The sequence below is a fragment of the Watersipora subatra genome, chromosome 3, assembly GCF_963576615.1.
Source record: "Watersipora subatra chromosome 3, tzWatSuba1.1, whole genome shotgun sequence".
Taxonomy (NCBI): domain Eukaryota; kingdom Metazoa; phylum Bryozoa; class Gymnolaemata; order Cheilostomatida; family Watersiporidae; genus Watersipora; species Watersipora subatra.
This window is the reverse complement of record NC_088710.1, coordinates 24651824-24666983: the sequence shown is the minus strand read 5'-3', so window position 1 is coordinate 24666983 and position 15160 is coordinate 24651824. Positions and strand designations below refer to the sequence as shown.

General features: G+C 33.3%; 1 protein-coding gene across 1 annotated transcript; it reads left to right on the top strand.

Annotated features, from left to right (window-relative positions):
* Positions 1–13077: 13077 nt before the first annotated feature.
* Positions 13078–14054, top strand: LOC137390457 (uncharacterized). The gene is made up of 2 exons (XM_068076785.1): positions 13078–13350; positions 13842–14054. Exons 1-2 carry the CDS (start codon positions 13078–13080, stop codon positions 14052–14054), a joined length of 486 nt encoding a protein of 161 aa, XP_067932886.1.
* Positions 14055–15160: the final 1106 nt, after the last annotated feature.

Here is a 15160-nt window from a genome sequence, read left to right as displayed (position 1 = left end):
ATTTACAAGCTTTGATGGCATGCAAGATAATTAAATGGATTAATAAATTATTTCTCAGAAGTTTTGTTTTCAGTGCTAGTATTGTACACTGAAAGGCCCTTACATCGCAAAAGACCATAATGTGTGTTAAAAACCAAATTGCATAAAGTTTTTAGTAATTTTTACCTAGAAAGTATAGGTATTTTTCTGTCGTTTGTAATTGTTTTTGATGTTTGAGGGAATCTGATTACGATAATATTCACATTCTCTAATCGATAAGATTTGATCTCATTTAAAATGCTCAGATCCAACGATAGTGTGACTACGATATCTATAATTGCAAAGAGTTTGACAGAACAAGGACGCTGAACTCTTCAACTTGAATACAAGTATAGCTGCTATCAACTGTTGCAGCAATAACAACTAGTGATGTCATTTTATACAAACCTTTCTGTTGAGCGTCATCAATAATGCTTTCTGATGAAATGCGCAAAGTTTTCATCTTTAGGTAGATGTGCAATTATTCCACAGTGTGTGAAAAAGTTTGAATGGCCCAGTTAGTTGGGTACTTAGCTGCCAAGCTAAATATTCAAGTTTCATTACCATATGATGCTTTTATCATCAATGCGTAGTTTCAACAGATAAACAAATGAACACGACACTTATTATAGTAAAGCTTGTTTAAAAACAAGTTTCCATGAAGCTAAAACTTGCCTGCTCACATTTGTCTTAGTATGAGTATGAAAGTCAAGGAAATTTGTTTTTAAAACTTTAGTAAGTCAGAGATCAGCCGGGTAGTTTTACAATTACATGTAGTTTGGGAATTGCTCAAAAACATGAACACGCTAAGTTTGGTGTAGAAACAGAATGAGATCAGCGAATTACAAAAAAATTTATTTTCATATTCTCTGTAGCACGCAACTGAGCGAACTCTTTGCTAAAAGTTACTTTGAAGTAAAAGACTCATTACTGTAGATATACGTAAAGCCTTTACCTCAATACAGAAAATGCTATTAAATTTAAATTGATCAGTACCCTTATCAGCCAGTTCCTCAGTATGCGGCCTTAGCGCCATTCTGAGTTAGCTGGTTTCAAAGTCCGTGGAGCGCAGATTAAAGATCAGTCTGCTGCTGAGAAGATGTACCAATATAATATTGTTGAAAAAAAAGTTTTGGCTCACTTTAACCAAATTCATTATGCTAAGTTCCATACCAATTTATCTAGGCCAATTTTGCTAGGTAGGTGAGCTGAGTACTAGTTGTCCATTTTTGTCGAGAGAACAAACAATAGCTGCTACAAAAGATTAGTTGGCAAAAACAGTTTAAAAACTCTTTAAATTTTAATTTAAAGAGTTCATATTGAAACTTTCACCGACATCAGATGACAGTTAGGCAAATTGATAATTTATAGATATAAATAAATAAATATATATATATCTAGTGGAAATCTTCTGACTAAAAAGTGTTCAATGCAGTAAAAGCAGTGCATATAGACTAGTTTAAAAGAAGATAAGAATTTTGACTATTATATTTACACTACTAATGGTTTCGTGTTAAAAAACACTCATCAGGTGAAATTCGTTTATGCTCAGAAGCTTATATATATATATATGTAGGAACATACACGCTAGGTAGTAACCATATAATGAGGCATGCAAGCGCTGTAAATTCACTAAAATTGCTTGCAGAAGTAAAAGTGCGAAGGCTAAGTATTAAAATTCTAAACAATAAATAGGGTGAGAAAAGCTATTCTATTAACTGTTTATTAGCAAAAATTTACTAGAGTGTCTACACCCAGATACCATTTCGGATTTCTTCTTCAGTAATCAGTGTCATCATATGTGGCTTGTACACAATGTAGAATTTTTCCCACAGGTACAGTTCGCACTTCTTGGCAGTATTATTGTAAGCTGCTGATATGTGAAAAATATTCCATTTGATGGTATGCATCATGTTTTTCTTTTTGAGGGACCATACATGTTCTCTTAACCTGGTTGCTGATCTTTTGTTAGTATTGATGAAGGAAGACTTGTGGTTGGCGTACCTCTTCTTAAACGTACTTTCGGTTAATTCGATGTACGTGTGTTTATTGTTATCCATGCTTACTGTAGCTTGATACATAACCTTTATTGTTTAGAATTTTGATACTTAGCCTTCGCACTTTTACTACTGCCATTAATTTGTGAATTCAGAGTGCTTGCATGCCTCATTATAAGATCACTACCCTGCTTGTATTTTTCTACATATATATAAGCTTCTGAGCATAAATGAATGTCACCTGATAAGTGTTTTTTAACACGAAACTATTAGTAGTGTAAATATAATAGTCAAAATTTATATATATATATATACATATATATATACTAACAAATATGTCTACTAACAAATTTGGATATTCAGTGTACTTATACACCAACCGATCGTTAATGGCTTCCTATTTTATCTAGCGTGCTTCATGCATTAGCTAGCATGCTACAGTATAAAATTACGAGGAGCATGACACAACCTTCTTTTCTTGCTGATTGAAGTTTAAATTACAGCTCTTATTATAGTAACGTTACTAGTTTAAGTTACTCCAATTCATTTAGTAAAGGAACATAAACAATAACAAAAAAATTTTAAATGACTTGGTTTTTGTTACCTGTGCCGCTTGTTGGTTACCTGTGCAATGGCAGGTATTCATCTATTCTCTTACCTAACCTCTTTCCTATAATGTGTTTCTAGTTCATGTAGTATTTGATGATTTTTGTGTATCAGCAACTGCCTTGGTGCCTGTGTGTCTAATGAATAACATAACATTTTTGGTGCATTTGTATACTATGTTGTCCATGACATGTCAGTTATGGTGCTGTTATGTGATGTTCTTGAGCTCTGAAAAAAAGATATAACATAATGTGCAGTAATCATTGAAAATATTTCAATAAGTAAAAAAATCATTGTCTACTAACTAAATTAAACCTTACTCTACTGATCAGGTTTCCAATCATTGCTACTACAGAGTGTAAGAAAAATGAAAACAAAGAGTGTCTCTGTTTATGCTAGATATAACAGCCTTCTGCATCAGTAATTTATTTTAAGTAGAGGATCAAAGGTATCTCAATTAATATTTAGATGCCAGACTGATTGAAACTCAGGTAAGGCATTCATAAAAAACTTGCAGTCTGCATCTGTTGCTTGAGATAAAGCTGCACAATTTGTCCATAAAAAGAATTACAAACACGGCTGCAAAGAAAAGAAATCTTAGCAACTTAGCTAAATTGCTATAATATACATGTAGTAGCAATGATCTGTCTTAAGCTGTTTTGCTCAAAAAGCTGTTTTTTGTCATTATGAAGTGGCCAAATCTTTAGGTAAACCGGCAAAATAGCGGCGTATTCAGTTTTAGGACCTCATTTAATTCATAATACAATTCAATTTTCTTTATCGATAAATATTTCCAAATTTACATCTATCAACTTGCTTGTGAAGGATAAGCCAACTTTCACCCACTCTCTTTCCTTACTAGCAAGATTGCATTAAGTCTGTACTTATCCCACTTTTTTGGATATAACGAAAAGGAGAGATTGAGTTCACTCGCTCGTTCTTGTTCTTTTATTTATACCCAAAAATTTTGGGAAGAGAACTTGTTATAGCTGGCTTCTTTTTTTCTTCATAACTGTCTCGAAACCTACAAAGATGCGAATTGGTTAAAGCTAGCTCCTTCCTCTCTATATTTTCAGTTTTCACCGCTAAGGACTATACCATATCTTCTAAGCGTCTAGTTCCCTCATCTAATTGGCCTTCTACATGTTCTGCAAGCATTATGTATGTCTAATCGCATACGGGAGGGTGTTTTCATGTATTTCTCCCATCATTTTCCCCCAATGTCTCGACAACAACTAGCACTTCATCTTCCTATTCACTCAATGTGATCAGCTTTCTGCATCATTTCCGTGCTTTTTCAGCTACTTGCTTGTCATGTATTTCATGATTGTCTTCTGATTTTGTCTTCCTTAACTACGAGCACTCTTCCTTTCAATTCTTTCCGCAGCTTCTGGCTCAAGAATGTTAAGGTGTGCTGATCTAACACTTATAGGCTTGACATAAAACTTGTGTAACTAAAATTTTTACTTCAAAATTTCAATCAAGAAACTATATTTTCATAATGTACACTGTGCATATAATAAACAGTAAAATACTCACTCTTTGTAGCAAAGAGTGCTTGTTTTATATAAAAATTTATGATGGCATGACTTGCATCAAAACATAAACATTGCAAGGCACAACTTGATGAATGCGATACACAACATTATCCAAAATATGCATATTATCTTTCAGACACAAAGTGACACAACTAAAATTCACAGACAGATGTATCGTAACATTGATTTCGAGAATTACATTTGAAGGCAGACTCAGAAGGAGATTGTTGATTCTAGAGCGAGTTCATATCATTACATGACAGCAATGATTGTCTATATAACTAAATCTGTAAACATTGCCTAACTTGTGTAAATGAGTCGCTTTCTTGGAGATTATATGACAATGTTACTATAACAAAATAATGGTTTCCATATAAATGCATAGCAGCCCGCATTCGCTTGAACAATCATTTAAACAGAAATGAGTCATTGAGCTTAAATAGTTTCACCTTTTTTAGATATCCTCATATCTTAAATATTACTAGTTTTCATCAACAACTTGACTCTTTCTTCTGATCAATTTTACCTGTTTAATAGACATTGATTGCATCAATTTCACAATGGTTCAATGGGAAATAGTGCATATTCTGCATCTATTTACAGTGATTTGCTTATTTTTAGACAGCAAAGTCTGTTCCGCAAAGTCAAACCAATAAAATGTATTTTATATGTGTACAATGAAGGAAATAAAACCATATTTCACTATAAAAAAGCTGCGTCTACCTGTTCCTCGTCTATCTGCATCCAGGGGTCAAAGTTAAATTAAAATTAAGCTTCAGTGATACTCACTCGTGACGTTTAGATTGGAAGATCAACACTGTAAAACCCCCAATCGATTGCTTTGAAGTGTTTACTCACAATTCATCATCACGATGAACTATGCCATAGCTGTTGTCTATTTAATAGATATAACGCTATACGTATATCACTTTTCTCCCAAATCTTGAAAACATATGACCTTTTAAATGGACTTAAAAAAGTCGCCCTTACTGGAAACTTTACGCAATAAGGAATTTTTTTCTGTAGAGCTTACTTAAAACTTTGCATAATTTCTCACTACATCTGTCGTTAACACTTGAGGAGTTAATACGTCATAGAAGCGTATGCTGCATATTAAATATAGTCACTATATTACAGGCATTGATAGTCCTAGAGGAGGTTTGAAATATTGTTTGGGTTCGGGATTTGTAAACTGAAGTAAAAAAACTCACGTAATTGTATTAACCATAACTGTGGGGCGCTGCAGCACTTTTTGTAAAAACTCCAACCGAATGGCAAGAATAAACAATCTTAAATGTAAAAATTCCAACTCATATTGTCAAAGTCAATAACTGCAAGTGATGAGTTTCAACACAATACCTTACTACTTGCTATATTATGAAATAACACAGCGGGAGTGCATACATTGGAATTAGTGGGTACAATGGGTAGAGGATCGTGAAAAATTTTCCAAAGCGAGTTGGTTGTTTGTACACTGTGAGTGATAGTCTACCAGAAACAAAAACGTGAGTATCCCAGGTTAAAGAAACGTATTCTATAAATATAAATATACAACATACGTAAAGTATTTGAGTGTAGGTTTGATAGTAAAGCGGTAACATTATTCCTTTCAGCTTTAATATTAGGGGTGACAATAGTATGACAAATTTATTGAGTAAGTGGGTTTCAGAGGTGGGTACTAATAATAGCCTATATAGAGTAAATTAGTTCTATAACTCAGTGCAGCTAATATAAAGACTAATTAGTTCTACAAGACAGAAGTACTTATATATAGAGTAAGGTAGTTTGACAAGTCAGTACCACTGATATACTGAGTATGTTAGTTCCATATTGTTTGCTAAGCCATTTTTTCTCAAGAGATCTTCAAAAGCCTCTAGCAGTTTCAATTTTGCACAGCGTTTTTATGTATCACCTTCAATAAATGTCAGTATACCCTAATACCTTGTAAGAGTATTGGTTTTTGGTAAACTTAAATGTTTTATTTTTAAATACCACATATACACGTATGTACATTCTATATTTACTTATTTATTGAGTAGCTAAATATTGGGCTTTTCAAAGCATGATATTCTCCTGCTTGTCTGTGTATTTTAAAAGGAAGTATCTGCTGCCTTTTCTATCAGTGTCAGTTTTTTGGCATTCAGTGGTTTTGTTGTCAAAGTCAAGTCATATGTGATAGCCTGCGTTGGCATTGCTAGAAATAAGAAACAGGGGTAACTAGGTTAAATTGTTGTCATTCACATACCATAGGAAGATGAAGTGCAAAACGCTTTCATAAAATATCTGGTGAATCAGGCCGTAATATGTATAACAGGACCATTTCCTCTAGACCAACTTTGATTTCATTTTTTCCTGCTAGACCAGTTCTTTCACACATGTTTGTTCTATTAAAATTGTTTATTTTTTATCATATGTTGTTTAGGCATTCATAAAGTGACAACATCTGCTGATGATTGCCCAAGACTGTAATGGAAACTTTCGTCATGAACAATTAATCATGACTCGTAAAAGTTTCCCAGAGAAACCTTTGTACCAAACAGAATGAAAGATTTATGCATATGGTTAGTGATGCATAATGATTCAGGTTCTACAAAAAATCAGACTTCGTAAGAAAAAATGCTTTCTGATCTTACAGCTGATTCCAAAATGATCAGTAGTCCCTCCTGCTTTTTGACAAGAGGAAAAAAACTACATGCAGTAGTAAAAATGGGGGAAGTATAATGGGATACTAAATATCAAACATGAAATTTTCACCTTCTCATATCCTGAGAGAGGTAATATATGTTTTAATGCAAACTTGTCAATGTCTATTCAAAATATTCAAATAGTCATTGCAGCTGTTAACTATGATAAATAGTTTATTGGTGCTTGGTAAAACAATCCCATTTCCTGATTTACTCCAAAAGTGTGGGTAAAATGATACGCTATGCTAATATCAGTAAGATTCCTTGGATAATTCAAAATATTGCTTTAATTATGTGTTGATTGACTCAAATAATTTCAAAACATTACAGTAAATTACATAGTTTTAAAAATAGGTAATTATACACCCAAAAATATTCCTAGCTCACACATAAAATCATCATCTTTATTATCAAGGCCAGCAAAAAGCTTGTGAGCACAGCTACTGCAATGCCTGAATTTCACCCATCCACTGTCAGCGTTACCTATCCAGTAGGAATTATTGCACTATAAACAGCTAACGTCTCTGTCATCATTGTTGCTCCTTACTACTGTCAGAGTCTTACTTATTTTATCATTTATTCTAGTTAATTTCTTCCTAGATTTTATTTGGCCACTTTAGGAAGGGTTTTTCTGCCAAATGAGCCAAATAAGTTTTATTGGTAAGTATCCTCCCTTTGTTAGCATTACATTTCGTATGTCAATTGATTTCTTAGGAAAGGGTGATATTTCTTCTTAAAATTTATTAAAAACATCGTTGTTGCTACTTTCTGCAGGCCGGAGTATTCCTTCTCTTAGCCTGTTTAGTTTGTTCCTTCCTAGATTTTATTTGGCAACTAGCCAGGAGTCTTTCTGCCAAATGAGCTAAATTAGCTTCCTTGGCAAGTATTCCTTAGTAAGCTTTATGTTCCGTGAGTGTGTCAGTTGATTTTTTACAAAAGGGTGATATTTTTTTTCTGCACATTTATAATAATGTGCGTTCAGTAGTTCTTGCCGGTGTTGATGGTTTGCTTAGAACAGGTGAAATATTAAGACTACAGGCTTGAAGCTTTTGCACGCTGTTGTATTGTCAGTAGGGGCTGCTGCCTCAAAAATGTCATCAGTACTCAAGATCTTTTGGGAAAATCACACTTTTCCTAAATCTACCTATGGCATCAGCTGGAACTGGAGCTTTGAAATAGGCCTTACCAAACAAGTTTGTGACTTCGTCCAATGACTCTACTTAGCAAGGATTGTTACGTAGCCAAACCTCAAATTCTTTGGCAGAGTAAGTAGTGAGTGGACTTATCACAGATACATTCAGGTGCTGCATGTGGTGGCTATAACGTGGTGGCAAGCATAGTATAGTAACTCTGTTGTCTTTTGTATCGCAGGAAAATTCTTCGGTAGGTTTTGTAGCCATCAAGTACCAGCAAAGCTGGCTTGTTTAGGGCAGACCTAGTGTGCCTGAAAAATTGCTCAAACCACATTTCAAACAGGTGGGTTTGCATAAATCCAGAGGGTTGTGTGACACAGAAGGAACTTGGTGAGGCCCCTAACTTAAAATAGGACTTCATTCAAACTTTCGGAAAAAATTAGCCTGGGAAGAACAAACATTCCAGCAGCATTCATGCTCATTCCTGCAGTGCTCAAAGTACTTCGTTCAGCCTATGTCGAAAAGAAAGTGTAAATAATTGAAATTTCACAGCCTGAGGTGAAATGGGATACAAAGTATTACATTTTACCCACTAACCTTAGCCTATAAATTTATGTTTAAAAATAAAGTAATTAGGTAAATTATCTTTAAATCTAATGCCATCGGCAGCCTAAACACGGAAAATGTTCTAAAAATCATTTCAGGTTAAAAAACAGAAATAATGAGATTTAGTGACTGGTTACCTGACCTTTGGTTTTTTGCAAAATTTTGAAAATTACGGAAAACTTTCGTCCGATTTCCTAATTATTTGAAAACGAATTATAACCTTGACATACAATTATCAAAGGTCACTGGTATTTCCCATGTGTAAATTAAGAGTTGCTACCACCACCCTATATACAAAATATAGCTTTATCTTATTTTACATCAATACTTCGTTGTACCCCCACTTACTTTACCTATACACTTGCAAAACCAAACCCTTTCAAAGCAGACATTAGTGTAAAAGTAAACAACTTTTTCAGCATTTTTTATAAAAATTAATAATGTTTTCTGTCAACGATATTCTTTAAATAAGACAGAAAACACGCATGAGGGAAAAGATATGGCGACACCATTGACCATTAATGAAGTATTGTGTGTTACTTAAGTTTTATCACTCTCAAGTACTTTACATCCATGATCAAGTATAAATTAATGACATGTTTAACTCAGTTAAAGCCATTGCTCATCAGCCAGCAACATTTGGAACTAGATTAAGTTATCTATTTTATTTCTTATTTGTGTTGTAAATATTAAACAAAAACTAGCTAACACTCAATACACATCTGAGTGTACTTGAAAAAAGAAACTTAACAGTAGTTTAATAGAGGTTGGTATTTGTGGAGGCTGGAAGCACTGACACCGTGTGCTCCAAGTTCATCTGTTTTGATGAAATTGAGTGTTTACATACCAAACTTTAACTTTTTATCTTAATGATTTCTGCAGAAGTTCTAGGATACACAACTGTCACAACTGATTGAATTTGCGAACAAATTGGGTGAATCATTAAAACATGTATGAAGGAATACTTCAACAATATGAGGATGTAAAAGCGTGTCACTTGATCCAATTTTCCATAAAAGGAAACTGATGCTCTACTGAAGTATAAAACCAGCTAGACATCAATATCAGTCACCAGAAGGTGCTGCTGTATAAGGCAAGTATATTACATATACAACTAGTTATTGATTCTGCCTATCAGAGTAGAATATTGAGTTCGAAATGCATATTCAAATGTTTTTAGAAAACATTAATATTTCATGCTTACAAAAGTAACATCTGTTACAAATTTAGTTTCAGTGAAAACTTAAAAAAAACATATTTTGTGCCAATACAAATGGAGAAAACATAAGATAAGGTTCTTAATACTAAAACAACGAAAACAAAACAGGCTTACTCAGCATACATTTGTACAATGACATTGCATTTCATTATTAACATTAATATAGTTAGGTGTTAAGTTTACGTAAACAATTAATCTTATTTAGTTAAATAATTATACAATTATACAACTTATACATGTATGAAATAAAAATATACAATTATATAACTTATATGTAATAAAAAATAGTTTTGGTTAATTTGGTAATAAATTCTTATAAAGGAAATTGCTTGTCTGGTCTGCCTTATTAAATCGTTACTATGTTATCATATAAAGATTAAAATTTCACAGATAATATGATGAGTAGTAAATGTAGTGATTTGAATAAAACTTAGTATGTGAGGTCTTTGATCTATAAGTTTTGAACGCTAATTTTAGATTCCATAATGGAAAAAGGCTACGTAGTCAAGCAACAAAAGCGTAATGATGTCATCCAGGTATTGACTGTTGTTATAGCAATATCAGCTCTGGTTGTCTCTGCCTACTCTCAAATGAGTTACCAGTTGTTAAGAAAAATGTTGATCATTTAACCAGTAGACTAGATCAGCTAGAAGGAAACAGAATGCAGGTAAAAAGTTATTAACTATGTTCATTAGATTAACTGCAATAGACCTAGGTTAAAGTCAATTTAACACGTGTATACTCTGAACAGGTACAAATGATACTTACAGCAGAGCTTTATTATTTTTGCTTTGTTATAACAGTGTGAAATGTTGCATGATAGCTTGTTTTCATTTCCAAAGTAGTTTTGTTTAACATATTTAAATGTCTCAAAGTGCAGGTACATATAACTGTCTAAGGACTTGCAACTCTAGGTAGTTCACTGAATTATGATGGTGCATGTTCAGAGTACATTACATATAATATGGACACTGGACTTACAACATGCACTTGTGCGTAGCAAGGATTCTTGTTTAATATCAATCTTGGTTTATAGAAAAAAGGTCAGGAAATTATGTCACATCAAATGTAAAAGACCTAATTAAAAGATAAATAAATTGGATCTGCTCATTATTGAATGAGAAGATGTTTCTGGGGCAACAGTTTATGGGATGGTAATATTTGAAAACTTTATATCTAGGTGTCAATAATGTCTCCAACTGATCTAGAACATGCTATACAAAAAAGATCAGCAGAAGATGAGGATGTCAGTGATGGTGTACTAAGTCAATTGTCCCCAGGTAACTTAGCAAAATTCCACAATTCCTATAGCAATGTTTAAATAGATCTTTTATATTCAGTTTTCAATCAAAGCAATAGATTTAACAAGAAAGTTATCAACTTGATAGTTTTATACAGAACAGTATGAAGAACCACATCCTATGGTACTTTAACATTGAGTTTCTTCAGTCATCCAGCTCCACACCAAATATACGTTTTTTCCAATTTCAAATCTGTTATTGTCATGATACCATGATGAAAAGAAAGTTGTTTTCTCAATGAGCTACTAACATAAATAGATAACTCTCATTTGGTTGATAAGAATAACAGAGAAGTGTGTTGAATGAATTAATAAATGATCTCGCTATCTCATAAACTGAAACTACATTGGGTCTGTGAGCTTGAAAAGTTGGTTACGCACTTCATCTACTCAAAATATTAGACAGCTATAAAAGTTTAAACTTTAGTTTAATTTAAGTTTAACTATAAAGCTCAACTAAAAGTATAAACTTTACTGGCAAAATAAGTGTTGGTCAGGAGAGCATTACTCCTCAATACAAATAAACTTCAAAGCCATGAGTAGTAAATGTGTGAGAGTAGACTTGCTAATCATTAAAACTTGTTGATGTCATGACAGGTTGAGTCAAAGCTATATATTCACAAAGCGTTTAATGTATACCTGTTAGTAATGTCATTAATGTTACAAACTCGTGTGCATGTCCAATAAAAATACTAATGACATGCAGAAGAAAAATCTTCGGAAACTTTAAATTTATTCTCTTCTGACTTCAGCGTTGGTGTGTTCTGTTTTTCTTAAAGACTCACTAGGCACCCCTTAAAGTTTTAGCAACTTGTGCCCTAGTTTTGACTCAACACAATTTTAGAGTATTTTAGTTTTATGAAAAACATCAGCATGAAAAAGAAACAAAGTATTGTGTTGCATATTTTACTAACAGGAAAACTGTCATACTTAAGAGGACCTCCTGGAAGAGATGGCAGGGATGGTAGAGATGGTAGAGATTGTGAAGAGTCAGATCTGACTAACCTGAAAAAAAAGGTTGAAAAATTGGTAAACCAGACCAAGTCTGTTGTAGCGCGACCATCTGGCAGACACTCTGACAATGGTATGTTTTTGATATTTAGCAAGTTGAACACCGTTGTAAAAAATATGATGTTAATAAAAAAGAAAACAACTCATATCAGTTTGGAGTAAAGTATTTACAGAGTAAAATGGGTATTGCACTACAAAGCTTTTTATTATTTTCGAGATAAGACACCACAATATTATTTTCAGAGGAACTCCTACAAGAGTTTAACCAAACAATTGCCCATGGACTGCTGACTCTCCTCCAAAGTAACAACAGAAAGTTGGAAAAAATTGAAGAAAAACTGCAAGTAGACGATGAGAGTATCGAACCCTCTTCACCTGGTTAGTTTATTTTCTCTTTTACTTAGTGCTTTAAAAATTTTATAAAAAAATTCGGTATTGGTATCAAAAATAATTTGAAATTAATCAAACTATCATTTTGAAAGCAACATGACGCTTGCTCATGGTAGATGTAATAGGTGATCTACAATTGTATACCTGTAACTTACTTCTTATTTTGTACAAAAAGTTGAGGTGTTACCCGGAAATGTATGAGACTTAGATCTTGGACAATAACAGTTGAAAACTAGACCTTACTTTTATAAAAAAAGTGGAAAGGTTGTACTGTGGAACTTGATCACTTTGTAGCTTACATACAACCAGCTTCTGGAGAAGGAAGTTCGTACATCAGATGGGGCAGAAAATCATGTGGTAACTTTTCAGAGCTCCTCTAAACAGGTTTGTTACAAAATATATTTACTACCTTCCAGTTTTTTGCAGCAAACTTTTTCAAGCAAAGAAAGTGACTTATCATTCAATTAAATTATCATAATTTTGCAGAATCATTAGAATAAATGTATATTGTTGGTTTTGCCAGTAATTTCAAATGCTGAATAATATGGCATTTAATTAGATTTCATGATTTCTTGATGTATCTTACAGGACGAGCAGCAGGCCAGCGTCATGACCAAGAAGGAGGCTCATCTGTTTACACATGTCTCCCATCAGAGCCAGAATATAATTCATATCTAGCTGGCAACCAGGGTAATTACATATATGGAGCAGAGTACCAGACCAACTCTGATATATTTCCTAGCCGTATGCATGACCAGAATGTACCCTGTTCCAGATGCTACCTTCCTAGCAGATCTACAACCATTATGATACCTGCTAAAAGAACCTGTCCATCATCTTGGAATAAGGTGAATTACCATATATCCTTCCATAAAAGCTTATTTTGCATGTAGGCTGATATTAGAATAAACAGTTTCAAACTGCAATTTCGTTTTGTAAATTTGGTTAGTTCTTGTGTCCCGTTACATATTGCATATAAGCTGTAACGTGCAAATTTGTAAAAAGTAATTAATTTGCTAGCTTCATACACAAGATAGAATAGCGGTAGAATAGAACAATTCGGTATTTATGCAGCAAATTTTCTCATATGCTCAGTTTAACACAATATGTTTTTTTAGCCTCAATGCTATTACCATTGTGATAACATGATAAAAATGAAGCTGTTTTCTCAAATCTATTAAAAATAAGAATAGATAACTCTCAATCAAATGATAAGAATCAGATGAAAAAGACAATATACCGAGGTTAGCATTAAGATAAATAAGCATATGTAATTAAGCTAGTAAGTATAGAAATGTGAGTAATTATTAAATATAAAACTGATCTCACTTTGGTTTAGGAGTACGAAGGATATCTGATGTCAGGACACTACAATCACAAAAGAGCATGTAACTATGTATGTATGGACAAAGAACCAGAAGCCTTAACTGGACTACATGCTAGTACAAATGGAGCGTTGTTCTATTTTGTTCAAGGAAGCTGCGCTCGGCTTGGATCCTGTCCACCTTACATAGAAGGAGCAGAATTAGCTTGTGTTGTTTGCTCTAAATAGCATACTTTATGAGCGCCAGAGTGTATTAGTTAACTAAGAGTGACAGTGAACCTTTATTACCTTAATATTTTCTTAACCTCACTAGCTGATTATATAACTTGTTATGCAGACTGAAGATATCAAAGATCTAATCTGAGAGTAAGAATATGCCACTTTAATGTTTCTCATTTTATCTAAGATGTTTACCTATGGAATTACTACCAAACAAAATATGGAAATACAGTCATGTGCAAAACTATGTGCGTGAACTCAAAGTTCAATTTTACATAGAATAAAGAGAACGATTTCAAATATAACAAACAAACTATCATTTTAATTATCACAGTCTCCTCTACATGATGGTGCTATTCAAAACATAAGTAGACAATTTAGTACTTCACTTTTGTAATCTCCTAAATGACATGACACTCTCACTCAAATAAGTTTAATTTTTACTAATATTAGAAAGCGAGTACAAGTAATAATCATATTTTTATCTCTTGAAGCCATTGTTTAAAAATATTTAAAGTATTGCAATTTTTGTGTACTTGAGGATACAAAAGTAAGAATTTTTACCATTCTGTGCATTCGTTTTACATTAATCTCATTACTAACATCCTCACTATGAAAACTACTGCAGAACAGCCAGCAACCATTGTTTGCCTTCATAAAGAAGGAATGTTTATGCGAGAAATTGCAAAAAGAGTTGGTTGTTCAACAAAAAAGTGTCTGGTGTCGTTCAGAGATTCTACGAGACTGGCAGTATTGAATATAAACCACGATCTGATCACCCAAAAAATAAAACTTGAAAAGAAGACAGAACTCCATCGCGGATTTCCTTGACAGACAGTGAAAAGTTTAGCATTGAATTAATCAGAGACTGGCAGGACACAAGCAATATTAAAATGCAACCATCTCTCGTTAGAAGATGCCTAATTGCTGCCAGGTTGAAGGGCTGTAAAGCAAGAAAGAAGCCAATGGTGACAGAGAAACAACGACACAATTGATAAAAGTGGGCATGCCAGCACAAGACATGGAGTGCAGACCGGTGGAAGAGAGCCATTTTCTCTGATGAATCTATCTTTTTTGTTACTAACCATTCTGATTTGCAGTATGTTAGAAGAAAA

Coding starts and splice junctions, on each gene's coding strand:
- LOC137390457 (XM_068076785.1), top strand. CDS start 13,078: ATGTATCTTACAGGACGAGCAGCAGGCCAGCGTCATGACCAAGAAGGA. Junction 13,351..13,841: donor GTCCATCATCTTGGAATAAG/GTGAATTACCAT, acceptor ACTTTGGTTTAG/GAGTACGAAGGATATCTGAT.